The sequence below is a fragment of the Labrus mixtus genome, chromosome 11, assembly GCF_963584025.1.
Source record: "Labrus mixtus chromosome 11, fLabMix1.1, whole genome shotgun sequence".
In the NCBI taxonomy this organism is placed as follows: domain Eukaryota; kingdom Metazoa; phylum Chordata; class Actinopteri; order Labriformes; family Labridae; genus Labrus; species Labrus mixtus.
In genome coordinates this window covers 19,843,058-19,857,140 of record NC_083622.1, presented here as the reverse complement: position 1 = coordinate 19,857,140, position 14,083 = coordinate 19,843,058, and the positions used below count along the sequence as shown (strand labels likewise).

General features: G+C 40.1%; 1 protein-coding gene across 2 annotated transcripts; it reads right to left on the bottom strand.

Annotated features, from left to right (window-relative positions):
- Positions 1-4,895: 4,895 nt before the first annotated feature.
- On the bottom strand, positions 4,896-13,281 carry flad1 (flavin adenine dinucleotide synthetase 1). 2 transcript variants are annotated; one of them, XM_061050674.1, is made up of 11 exons: positions 12,927-13,280; positions 12,001-12,097; positions 11,624-11,792; positions 10,231-10,608; positions 8,659-8,772; positions 8,315-8,582; positions 7,915-8,062; positions 7,470-7,568; positions 7,125-7,314; positions 5,330-5,403; positions 4,896-5,237 (listed from the first exon to the last, which is right to left on the bottom strand). In XM_061050674.1, the coding sequence occupies exons 2-11, from the start codon at positions 12,006-12,008 to the stop codon at positions 5,102-5,104; spliced, it is 1,584 nt and encodes a 527-aa protein (XP_060906657.1). In that variant the 5' UTR covers positions 12,009-12,097; positions 12,927-13,280; the 3' UTR covers positions 4,896-5,101. The 2 variants fall into 2 exon arrangements, with proteins under 2 accessions (XP_060906657.1, XP_060906658.1); XM_061050675.1 differs by lacking the exon at positions 12,001-12,097 and having other exon boundaries at positions 12,927-13,281.
- Between the last annotated feature and the right edge of the window lie 802 nt (positions 13,282-14,083).

The window sequence follows — 14,083 nt, the reverse complement described above, 5'->3', positions numbered from 1 at the left end:
TTATTTGGCTCCACTAACACAATTAATTATTACTTGACTGATCAGGAATGCTGCCGTAGAAACACAAACCTTTCCTGTTATTTTACTACATTTTGTGTGTCTACATGTTAGTGCAAAGAGCTGCTTTGTTTAGTGTACATTTAGTTTAGTATAAGTCTTCATTTATCAACCAACCACAGGTTGTGTCGATTGACTGTTTCTTTTGTCTGCATTTGTTATTCCATGGGTAAACCTAAGCAATCTAAAGTAAGAACACTCACTTTAACGTTCATCATGAAATGTTTATTAAGATTATCATCACACCAGAAGAGGAGTGACACATGTAAGCAAAGGTCCAAGCTGTGCTGTTATATTTTATACCAGCACTTATGGAATGCCTCTGCTACAATACATTTTTTATAAAGTAACTCTTCAAAGTCTCAACTGTGTGTTCAGCAAAAAAGCCATTAGCAATTCCAAAATGAAGGACCCTGTTCAAGTCCTTTCCAATCAGCAGACTGTCACTTGCCATCTCTTGCACATATTGCGTCTCCTTTTTCACCACTTTATAATCCGATACAGAATACACTGTATTTCCCAGATTGAATGTTTGACCCCTCATGTGGAGAGTGGAAATCTGACTTAAGATGCTAAATCTGTGAAGGGGTGTTATAACAAGCAGACCCTATACTAAAATGCCTTTAGATTCTTCAGAACAAAAAAAATATATATATCCTCCTTCTTTATTCTGGGACGTTTCACTTCACTTCTTTTCCACATGTGAGGAGTTTTCCAATGGCCCTCAGCTGATCAGTAGTTAAACCACACTTTGGACTTGGATTGTAGAGAATCACATTCTTGTGACTTAGGACATACAGAGCTGGAGCTGTACGGGTAAATGTTTAGTTATTAGGAGACCATGACAAGAAAATGTAATTTTAAATGTGTTCCTATGACGGTTAAAAAACAAAACAAACAAGAGTCAACACTTTGAAAATAACACAACAACCACATTTTAAATTATCTATCGAAGTGCAGATTCCAAATGTCACCTTACTAGAAAGTAGTTCTTACTGGATGAGTCTCTGAAATAACACATTTGCATTTAGACATTCCTTTCCGAAGCCACAGCATCACAACACCCTCAGCTTTGGAGCAATCTGTGCCTCTTTAAAAACGCTATTTGATGTTTTTCATACAGTGTGTTGTAATTTAGCGCATCATTTACAATAAAGTATCTTGCGAGAAGCATTAAAACAACGCGGTCTCCAAAGCAGGTTGCATGTGCTGATTAATGCTTGTGTGTGAGATGTGTTAGGCTGTGAAAGCCTCTGAGGGGGATCATTGAAATCATTTTGTAGCCTTGATGATGAGTCATGTGCAGTTTAATTTCTGAGTAATGAATAAAAACTGCTTTTATTTCCGCTTCAGGGGTCAAAAGAGTTTCCTCTAAAAAAAAAAAAAAGTGTGCATCTGCTTGTAATAATATGTCTTATTTCTGTTGTCTATTAAAGCAGGCACTATCAGTGTGTCACAAAAACTGTGATAAAGATGGAGATGGAGAAGATATTTCGGCATTGAGCTCAAGTAAAAACACATGTCGGGAGGTATTGCCTCTTTTCTCATTTAGAACCATTCATATCTCATTTTATACAAAATTCAAATCCAAGGACACACATGGGATCACTGCAAGGACTACATTATAAATAATAAGATGAGTGAGATGTCAAATGGAAGCAGTAAACATAAATATTTTTGTAAAGCATGCCTGATTTGGGATATTTTTCATTGCTTCATACCTATAATTGGCCTTGGAAGGCATGACTGCTTGAAATTCAGTCCTTATCTTTGAAAACAGGATCAGATGACATTGGCCATGCCTTTAAAGAGTCAAACATCTCTCATCTTTCTAACAGCCTGCACCATGTTTAACTTATGGCTATTGAGTGCAAATGAGCTCCAGTTGAGTTGAGCTGACTTTATTCTCATTTTGAAGCTTCACAGACCCCCGGCTCCCTTTATATTAAAGCTCTGTGAAAGGCATCTTTTTGTGAATGCATCCCATGTGTTGGGTTACAAGTAGGGGTCTTAGTTGTGTATACTGGACTGTGAGCTGTGACAAACTCAGGATTATGAGCCTGGCTTTTTATTTGAACACACCAGAACCAGACACAAATGAGAAGGAAAAAAAAAAAAAGTCAGTCACACTTCACATGACAGCAAGCTAAGAAGGCTCCTCTCCTCATCCCCGCTCCTTTCCTTCCTTTTCTTTCTTACTTTCATCCACTTTTTATGTGCCACACTTTGATATCGAACATCCTATTTCCCGTGTTCTGGTCGATTGGCTTTAGATGGGTTGGTAATTTGCATAGACTCAAAGGTCTCCCCTTTCTCTCCTGATGATTTCTGACAACGCGGTGTCTATTCATCGTCTGTGTTAAGCATCTCTCACAGGACCGCGCCTGAATTGCTGTCTCATGCTGCTTCAAGTCTCGTTTTACACTGCAGGAACTGCTGAGGAATTGGATTAGGAACAAATTCCTTTAGAAGAAAGTCACAGTCTGAAACGGATAGTTCAGATATCAAAGCTCGTCACATGTTTTTTTTTTTTTTTTCTTTCCATCCTACAAAGTCAAACCAAGAGTGTAACAGTGATCTTGAGTCATGCTGAGTCCATTTCACAAACACAGTTCTGTTCTGTAAAAACCTCACAGTCCCACCTTAGAGATCATGGAGTAGAAACACTGGAGTGAATCAGCAGAACAGCAAGGAATTATGGGTCTTAATACAGAGGCGGTAACTCTTCTTATCCTCGAATCACCTTAAGTGGCTGCTGTGTTCATACTTCCACAAGAAACTCTGTCTTATGGGGAACAATTAAGTTAAGAAATGCACAGGAGGAGGAGGGGAGGGGATCCACTTTTTTCTTATATTTCACAGTTGTTTAACACAAAAGTTGCTGTAATTTAGATTGTAGATTTCTGTTGTAGATTTTAAAACTTAAAAACAAGACTCATAAATATGCAGTCCAGGGCTGAACATGCAAGAAAAAAATACTTTAGGCCACAAGTCAACACCAATATCCACCCGATATGTCAATCCACATGTTATTCTGAATCTGTCTTCATGTATCTAAATCAAACCATCTTAAGAAAAAAAGTCAGCGAGGAAGGAAGTGATGACAACACAGTAAACAGTAGGCGGATACAGTCATGAAGCAGACATAAAAGATGAAACAAGAAAGTGAGAGTGATGGAGTGACAAGCGAGAGAGGCTGAAGATGAAGATGAAACTGTGGGAGACGAAGGAGACAGAAGGACAAAGGTAACACACTTTAGGAACCTATCATGCAAATGTCAGCTTCAATTTAGCATCCCAGCCATGCGTGTAGTGATGGAAGCAGCATTCACATCTTTTACTGCATCGTTCTGCTGGAGCCAATCAAGGAGGAGCTGCTTTCAAATATTGTTTCTGTTGTCCCCACTTCAATGTAGCATAGGAAACAGCATGTGGGAATCCTGATATTATCAATAAGGTGGGATGTGGGAATAATGTAATTTCTTATCTTTGCTTTTAAAAAGTTGAGTATTTTTACTCCTTTGATCCTTCCAGGGATATTTTAAAGAAAGCATCTGAGACATTTGGAGGAGAAATTGCTCATTAGTGCACTGCCAAAAACTCAAAGACTAACAAATTACAGGATCTGTACCAAAAAGTGTGTTGTGTTAAAAAAAAAAAAGTGGGGGGAGAAAGAAGAAAAGGGTTTAAAAAGCGCCCCATTTTTTGTGTGTTTTAGGCATATTTTTAAACTGAATAGTGTTAAAAAGTGCACCAAAAAGTAGAATGTATTTCCCTCATGTATCACGTGTTAACAGCAAAGTAACATATTGCAGGTGTATAATATTATCAAAAATAACCTTGAAGCAGTACTAAAAAAGACTTTTGGTGAAGTTGGAAAGTAAGAAAACTTACTCACTTAGCATAAACTGTACTGTGTGTTTAGTGATGCATCACACTGATATTGTCAAGTTCATTATAAACTCTGTAAGACGTGTCACATTTGGGAGTGTGCCTCAAACCAATCACAACTTTTTATAGGAATGTAATTTGCTTCCAAACAAACATCATCATTCCAGACACTGTCCCGGTGTTTTATCTCATATACCATTACATTGGTGCTGTGATTATGAAGCCTCTGTTCATTGCCTCTTTTATTACTGTTATTATTGATAAATCAAGCAAGCCGTGAAGCCCGGACAAATAAGTTAGGGGTGGGGGCGGAGGAGGTAATTGCCGGTGTAACAGTGTGTGCAACCCCGCGGTGGCCTCGTAAGCGACCCGCTTTATTAGATCGGCCGGTATCGATCCTCTCCGCGCGCCGTTCACTAATCTCCTGGCGGGGAGAGAGAGAGAGAGAGAGCGAGAGAGAGAGAGGATCGATGAGCCTGGATTCAATCATGTCTGGAAACAGAGGAGGTAATTTCTGTAATCACAGCTGCATAATGGAAAAAGTGAGAACAACGCGCCCGTGAGGTGCGCATAGAGTACTACAACATCAGGGTGCAGATTAGTCAGTGTGTTACGGCTGAAGAGACGCTCAGTTTCACACGCTGAAATCTGCCATTATGGATATTCATGTAAGACACAGGTGAATCAATATGAGCCTGCTGGTTGACCTTCACTGTTGTATCCATACCGCTAACACAGCGCTGAAGAAAAATAAACGGATTTTCTCCTCCTGACAGAAACCTTCTCACATTATTTACTAACAGATTTAAAGATAGAGGCTGTCTCTTCTGGGCAGATTGTGCTTATTCGATTTAGAAACAGCACAAATGAATTAGATAAATCAAGAGAAAACACTGTAAGCTCTTGTCTGTGAGAGTCCTCTTAAAAATAGTACCATGACAATGGAGAAAGATGACACAGACTGATGTTTTATTCAACAGTACAGAGAACCATTACTCAGAGCAAACTCACATATATATTAACAGAATGCAGACACACACACGCAGAGACTTCCTTCACAATCTCATTCTGCAAGTATTCACATAAAGACATGATTAAAAATGTCCATGTTGTGCTGTGTGTAGGTAATCTATCAGCAACAGGTGATGCGACATCAGGCACGAGAGTTTCTCTCCTCTTCTTCGTTCTCTAGCAGGTAGGCTGGCCTGTACCGCGTCACCCCCCTCCCATCCACAACCTTCAGGGCCGTGTTTCGACAGGTGTTGTCCATGCTGCCAAGTGAGGTGTACCTGCAGCGGAATTGAAAAAAATCAAGAATTTTGAGTGTTTTTCAGACTGAACAAAGTGAGAGTAAAGACAGTGGAAAAGATTGGATTCTTACCCTTTGTCATAGAGAATACAGTAGGGCACATATAACGTCCTCAGGAAGGACCAGATGTCGTGATACGTCCAGTCCTGTGGGTGTTGACATCAAATTTTATTGCTTTGTGATGATGTTGATCCTTATGTATCAAGAGTGCAGCTCAGAGGAATTTATAAACAATGAAGTCAACTACTGATGATTCATATGATCTATTGTGGCTTTATCAGTATGACTGCTAACATATTTGAAAGCAACATGAATTTGAGTTCCCATGAAATGAAAAATACATTTTCCTGGTTTTGATCCATCCATTTCAATATTCTTTTATCTGTCAAATATATTTCAATAAAGGATTATCTGAGTATCTTCAACATATAAATCGCTGTATTTTATCTATGTGCAAAACATTTCAAATGTATGATGACTCATCCTACTCTCAGTGGCGTTGCCGTTTACACATTCTTCGACCAATTAAATAGCTTTTATTAAAGCTAACGATCCAATCAAATTCATCCCAACGTTATCGACCCATCTGTCCATCCATCCATTACCTCAACATGTTAAATCTCCCTTATTCTCAAGATAAATACTCGTATTATGATACCACATTGGTATGTGTACCTCATCACACAGAATCAGGAGGGAAGACCCCGAAAAGGAACACTAAACCCCTGTGATTACTGGAAAGGGATTACATGTATACATGTACAGAAGAAACACATTATGGAGTACAGTGATTGTAAGTTCATTGGATTAATCTACAAGACTTGGTAGATTCACAGCCTTCAAAAATCAGACAAAGCTACAGTGACATATGACTATATGTAGGTAGGTAGCTGTCATTGGGCGAGATGCGGGGTACACCCTGGACTGTTCACCAGTTAATCACAGGGCTGACATATAGAGACAGACAACAAGCCAAACTCACAGTCAAACAGTTTAGAGTCACCAATTGACCTAACAAGTATGTCTTTGGACTGTTGGAGGAAGCCAGAGTACCCTGAGAGAACCCAGAACATTCAAACTCCACACAGAGAGGCCATGTCCGAATACATATGGCTACAGTGCAGCATCCCAACGTCTCGCCTTATACCTTGTGATTGGTTCCGTCCTGTTTCAGTTGGAAATATGTCACGACACATCAGTTACTCTCAAAGTTCTGTTTCATGGGGACTTTAACGTCCACCACATGAAGCTTTTCATGTTAAAAATGTGTTTCAGAAAGGTGCTGACTCACATTACTGACTCAATTATTTCATGTATGATGGATAGGCATAACATTGTCTACCTGTGTTCCCTATTTGTTTGTGTGATAGCGCTTGCATAATATTCACAACATAATTCAAAGCCTCACAAATGCAGCATTCCTGCAGGGTTGTTGAAGCGGATTAAACTGTGCAGGTGTTGTAATATTTTGTTCACACCCTGTAGATCTGCCCTCTGAAGCTTCAGTTGAGATGACAAATAACATTATGTGTAACAAGGGGAAATTGCCTGGCTGGAGCAGTGAAAACAGATTTGTATTAGCAGTCAAGTAGCAGTTTCACCCGCAGCTATATAAAGAGTGCAACATTAAAATGCGGGGAAACACGAGGACTGCTTGGTTCTCGTTTTTAAAATTAATATCTGCAGGTGCTCTTAAAAAAAGAAGAAAGGTAAGCCTTGTGCTATTTATGTTGTGGTTTCATGTATTTTACACCTATGAGAGTAACATGATGATCCTCATCACTCATGCATGGTGTGATTTTGTTTTTGTGTACCACCATGAGAAAAACGTTACTCTCTTCTTGTACGGTAAGTGTTTGTGTCTTACGAGTAAAGGGTTGACTCTCATGTAGCTCGGCCAGCCGGGGTCAGTGGGACACATGGGTGTGAGTGTGTGAGAGTAGGGGTCACTCCTCCTGGTCCCCATCAGGACGGCTTTCAGCTCCGGCCTCCTCTCCTGCACCTCGTTCAGCGCCTGCCGAATATTCCCCTCCACGGAAAACAGCTCCAAGTCATATCTGCAGGACACGTCAAGATAAATCATGAGCTGATGTGCTCGCATAAAAGAATATTGGGACACTCCTTTGGGAAGAATAAACAACTACTTATACTGTTGACACCAGAAATACTGCAAAAACAATAATCTGTAAAGTGTTAACAGTACCCATCTCACCTTTTTATCGTGTCCTGAAGAAATCTCTCCATTTCTGGGAAAGGGGAAACAATACGTATGTACAGTGCTTTTACTTTGTCTTTTCCATCTGGATACCGGCTGTGAGTGTCAAGAGAGAGAAAGGGGAAGAGTAAGAAATAGAAAAGAAAAAAAAGGTTTCTGTTTATCCTTATAACTATCTGTATCCTTTCAATTCAGGTCATGAACAAAAAGGCCAAACATGTCTGCTCTGAGATTTGTCCCTAGTTGATGCTAGACTCATTTCCTTTTCTCCACTTATTCCTCACTGTGAAGCCTCACTACGCCGAAGTGGTATCATTATGTTTTTAATTTGAATCTCCTGTTCATCTCCATCTCTCTCAGGTCATTTGTTTTGCCCTAGTTAAATCATTCCACCCCCTACAGTCAGTGATCTCTCTCCTCTCATCTTCTCCCCGCTTGTTACCGTTTCATTGCAGCGTAGTACAGATGGAGCAGCGCTGTGCAGTCTTTGCCTCCGTTGAAGCCAACGCACACTTCCTCTGTCGAATACTGATCCAGTGCAGCCTCTATGGTTTTCAGAGCAGTCGTAACTTTCTCGCCCAGTGGTGTGCCTGAGGGAAATGAAATCCGCAGTGAGAAGACATTTAAAAATGAATGGAGTCAAATTTGGCTGGTTATCAGTCTCATGCCGATTTTAATCTCTTTTTATAACCAACTTTGATTTTACAGCTTTAATTACTTCAATAATTTTTCTCCCTTTATTGGCCCCAATGCTTGTGTAAAGTCAAAGAGTACAATATTCACTTTGTTTTAACTTGACATAGTTTTACTATTGTTCTCCGCGACTCTCTGTCTCCCCTCACCGCTGTTGGACAGTGTGTACACCTCAGCCGTGGCGATGGACACCGTGTCAGTGACTAAGGGCACCACACTTCCTTTAGGAAGCTCGTCTAGCAGCTGAGTCCGGGCTTTGTCCACCTCCTCCTGGCGATCAGAGTCCAGGACCAGCCTGACTCTGTGATAGTTGCTCAGCCAGTCTGGGTACGAACCAAGAGCCACCTTCCGACCCCAACCGGCCTGAAGTTTGGTCAGCACGGGGGCGATCTCTGCCTCATCTGCATCCACAAACACCTGATACAAAGATGTTTTTCTTAGCTCTCATACTGTAAAACACATTTTTCCGGTGGATCTGTGGCCATGGTGTTACCTCACGAGAGTGAAATGTGGTCCCTGAACTTGCGAATAGATGCTCCAGTCCACTGAAGGCCCTCTCCATTAAAGATGGGATCCCAGGGAAGATGTACACATTACGAACACTAACCTGAAGAAGAAGGTGGATACATAATTCTCTCAAAGAACATAGGATCATGTATTCAGTGTATTCCACTAAAACCACACGTTTGATGAATATTTGTGTATTTTTTATGTATGATTCTGAGTATTTTCTAGTGCGGATACAACTGATACTCCAATGAGATATTATAACTAGTGTTAAAGGTAGCGGTGTCTCAAAGCTCATCTTAGAGTCCAACTTTTTGCTACAATTCTTTTGAAGAATTGTAATGATTTGAAGGGTTGTGTTCAGATAATTCAGTTTAAGAAAATGTATAAGAACAAAGTTATCAGACTGTATGAAATTGGCAGTTAGTGTGTTTTGTGTGTGTTTTCCTTCTAATTTCTGAGGAAGTGAAGACTGAATTGTCAGATTGTTTTATGTTGGCATGATATTCATTCATTGATTGTAATTTGGACAGACCATCCAGACATTTATTGTTTGCTTTTTGAGTAAGGGGGCAGGTAAAACAAGATTTATTCTTCTCCCTGCTCCTTTCCATACATGGGATAAAGTGTGAATTGTTTTTTTTCTTTTTCCATTTCTATTGTGTGTTTTGACATGTACGGAACAAATTAAAAGAAATGAAAAAATGAAATGACATTTTTTAACTTTGTCTGCAAATTCTGTAATATTGACATTTTTGATACTCTGACAATTCATTTTATAGAAAGTTGCTGTGCATATATTCTTATTGTACTTATGATGTTTTTTGATTTAACAGAGAAGTGAATTGGTTTCTGTCTCCTCTGATTACTTCACTATGTCGAGGAGTGGACGGTCAGTAGTGAGTCATATGTTCTAGGTGTGTTATGGTGCAATTAATGTTTTGTGTATGACCTGCTAATACAAAAAATGCACACAGGTATGTAGCTATGTCATTGCATTACTACTTTAACTTCAATAAGAACATCTTTCTGTTGTGCATATCTACCTACAACTATTCAGGACAATATCAATATAATTCAAGGACAACCATCCGGAGAAAACAGCTATATTAGCGGACTGAATAGCAGGAAAGTGTAATACAAACAGCAGCAGGTGTGTATTTCTAACACTGCCGTGGTCTTTAAATGGTTAATACAACGATTTAGCCCACAGAGAGACGCTGCTGAAAATCGTGCAGGGTTTGGTTTGTAGATGATGTTGCAATCCGTCTCCTAAAATAACCCCAGAACAGGATGGAACAGACATTATGTGAGTGAACTTTCTTGAAAGTTGTGCAAGCTTAAAGATTTTTGCTTGACTGAAAACAAAGGCCCCACGCAGCACAGCCGATATCTGGGGCATCAATTTTAACAAAGGCAGTCAGAAGACTGAGGAGGGTACTCATTCCCAATTGCTTGGATATAATTTGATCTAGTTCTTTGTTTTATGTCAACATGATATTTAACAATTGACATTCAATTAAATAAGCTGATCCCCCTCTGTCTTGTGTACACTCACCAGCGGGTAGCGTAGCGGTTGTCCAGTCCGAGGGTCAGTTCCATAATTGAGTTTGGCTGAGCGCGGCACCATGGCCAGCTTCATAGCAGCACTATTTTTATCAGCCACCCCAAAGAATTCCTCCACAAGCCGAGCGAGCTCCGGGTGGAGATGTAACTCCTCTTGAAACGCCATGGCGATGCTCTCAAAGGTGACATCATCATGGGTGGGGCCTATGCCCCCTGAGGTGATGAGGTGTGTATATTGAGAAGAAAGGAGGGTCACTTCTTTGGCAATGAGCTCCTGGACGTCTGGAATGACTGTTATTCGCTGCACGGACACTCCAATTTTCCTGAGTGCTTTTGTCAGAAAGGTGCTGTTGGTGTCCACAGTGTGACCCTGGTAGACCAATGACAAGAGACCCTCAAGTAAGTTTCAATGTGATAATTCATTCACTTCAACATTGCATTTAAGGACTTAATAATGGCTCAAAGGTATGCTTGATGAAAGTCAATGTGTAGGACACAACATTAGACAATCAAAGGCTTCATGTTTTAATCATGATCATGTCAAGTCAAGGAATAGTTGTGAACTTCATTTAAAACCAAACACTGCTGCCACATCAAATAACCATCAGAGGCTTTTACTGAGGACTTGAAGTGTGGATCCTTGACTGCTTGACAGTCCAGAGAGCTGAGGCATACCGATGAATTAGGGGTCCATGATATAACGTATTATTTATTAATAAAACAAATCTTTAGAGTGTGCACATCTAATATAAATATAAGTGTTTATTTTCGCGCTGCATGATATGAATTTGCATGCATGCAATGTGTGCATTTTCAATAGTGACATCACAAGAAATGCAATGTTCAGCATATGACCTGCAACATGCCATAAACCACTTTTTCTTTGGTGTAAAACCAAAACTTGTCAGTGTCTTCTCTTCTATGATTGATCTACGAGAGAAGCCTGTCTGAGATCACATTTGTCAGCCCTTCACTACAGCACTGAGTGAACTGACTGCTGTGTATGCAGACTCTGCATGTCACATGACAAGCACGGGACACTGCTGGCGTCACAGATAATGTTGACATGATGCTGGAGGAAGCATTAAGATATGTGAGGCAGAATTTCAGAGCATGTTTTCCTGGATTCAGCAGCTATGGCCACATATGCCAGATGTTAACAGAGCGGACATGTTGCCAATGCTTAGCCTGAGTGTCTACACCTACAGTGCACGGAACGTTGTGTGTTGCGTCAGTCACAGGAAGAACAGGATACCGAGCTTTATCTCTAAACATTACGGTCACGGGTCAGGACATGCTGATTGACTTATATCAGGATACAGTCAGGTACACTATTGTAGCTTAAAAATCATACAAATTCATCAAATCTATCAACACTAAATCACCTTGAGTATCTCATCTCCAATAATGAGAATGGCAGCAGTGGGAGCATCCCCGTTGCTTGAAAAGGACGGACTGGAGCTCTGGCGGTCTAACGACATTGTTGCTTTGCAGAGATGAGCCGCCAGTCTCCTGACACGCACGGTCGCTCTACTCAGTTTGGGAAAAGCAAGGCTAGAAGACAAAAAAAAATAATCCTTACATCACTGCCAATTAAGTATTTTCACTTTCTGCATGCGTGATTTGTGATAACTGTGTGAGCTGCAAACATATGTTGAGGTAATTATCTAATGACAGACAGGTAAATCCATACTATTCCTTTTTTATTTTTGTTGTTCTCTATATACTTTCTTGATCCATTAAAGTTCATTGTGACTCTTACATCAACATGAAGAACCCACATGGAGTTTCCCAAAATATTTCATAACAGCTCAGGCCCTCTTCTCCGTGATGACACCTGGCCACCTACTTGGGAGTATCTTGGAAGAGAAAGATGAAGGAGCAGATTATAGAACAAAATTTAAAAAAAAAAGACAAGGAAAATAAAAACCAAACTGTGAGCATTTTGAAAATAAAGGAGCAAAAACAGAGCATCAACTAATAATAATGACTCATTCGTGTGTCCATGTTCTGAGCAATTATGTCTATCCCTGTATATATATACATGTACATGCCAATAAAGCGTATAATGACTCTGCAAATTGACAGGGGGATAAAGTTGAAAAGGGTTAAAGAAACAATTATATTAACTCAGATAATGTACTCGACTTGAGACATTTTTAATGTAATAAACATGGCTCCAATTTATTTTCCCGAAAATAAGGCTGTCTTTAAGCTGTCTACAGAAGTCATTAAAAAGGGACAAACGATGCTTAAACAATGCTGAAAGCAGTGAAGACGGACTGACAGGTGCAGGAGAAGTAGCTATTCTTGACCGCACTTCGTACATTACTAAACAGTGGAAGTTACCTGACCTGACGAAACAGTGACATTGGCGTCATGTATATTCCTTCTTTAACAAAGAAAGTACTTCACATTGCTTCATAACCATGAAAGCGTCACGTACCTATCGTAGGTAATGTTTATGACATGTCCCCTTACTAGGTGAATGTTACTTAACAGATTGTGGGGACGGGGGGGGGGGGGGGGGGGGTGGGCCACTAGCATCAAGCAAGCATTAGCATTCAAATACAATAAGTGACTTGTTTAGTAGCATGTAGATTTATCAAATTACATATACAGTGAAGTAAAACAACATTTACTATATAATTAATTCGGTGATAACTCGTGCAAGTAGTGTAAACTTACTCCTAAGCCGCATATGTCCTCGCTACATATCCTTAGCCGTCTGTGTCTACAACATGCCATTCAAAACGCAAAAAGACGGCCGACCAATCACAAGCAAGAAAGGTTTTCAGGGGAGGTCGTAGGGCCAATCACGTTGAGAAAGGCGGCGCAGCCTTTATATGTACACGGAAGTAGTCGTTCTTGTTGTGCGTTACGGAGCATTATGCGTCTCCAAGTATATCCACCATGGAGTTAAACACGACAGCTATAAGCTAAACGACTGCTTCATCTGTTTGCTGAGTATTTGAATCCTCTCCACCTAGGAATCAGGATGACAACAACCACTGCTGAGACACGACTTCTTCTCTTGTTGCCTCATCCAGACCAGTATGTCACTCGTCTGCCCCTGCTGGCCGGAAGAGTCATTACAGTGATTTCACCATAAATATCATCAGAGGTGCCTCAGAAAGAAATGACTGCTGCTGTCAGTTTTCATGTCTATGGGTGGCGTTTTTTTTGCACGTTTGTGAGTCCGACCGCGGGACTTTGCAACTTGATTATTTTGAAACGAGGCAGATGACGACATGCTTATTTATTTTCACAAGCAAATGCACAATAAGTAATCTCATATTTCAGTGTGTATGTAAACTGTAACATTATGACAGTGAGCATGGAGTATGCACTGTTACAGGACCCTTGAACTGGTCAACCTGCAGCAATCAGGGGGCTATTATTAATATGTGAAGACCCTGGTTGAATTTGAGGTGTACCACATGAATTATATATTGTAATAGCTTCTTATACTGTATTATTTAAGTTGTTGCTAGTTCTGCTTTATTTCCTTGTTAATTGTTTAGCACCAATACACCAAGTCAAATGTGTAAATGTACTTGGCAATAAACCCCGATTCTAATTCTGATTCTGATTGTTTGGCTTCATCACAAGTCTAAGGCCTCAAGGACATGTTTATCTGTTGTTAGTATTTCACTTGTTAAGAGTAGGTCTACATGACATCAGCAGAATGGCTATATTTTTCAACTTTTCTCAGTCATTTTAAGATATATATGTGGCCCAAAGGAAATGTGTGTCTTTAGACTGTGATATCTATCCAAACAGTGCAAATTGCAAGGGGATAATTGAAGTAGGCCATCTAAAGCAGAAAGTGTAGGCCTACATTG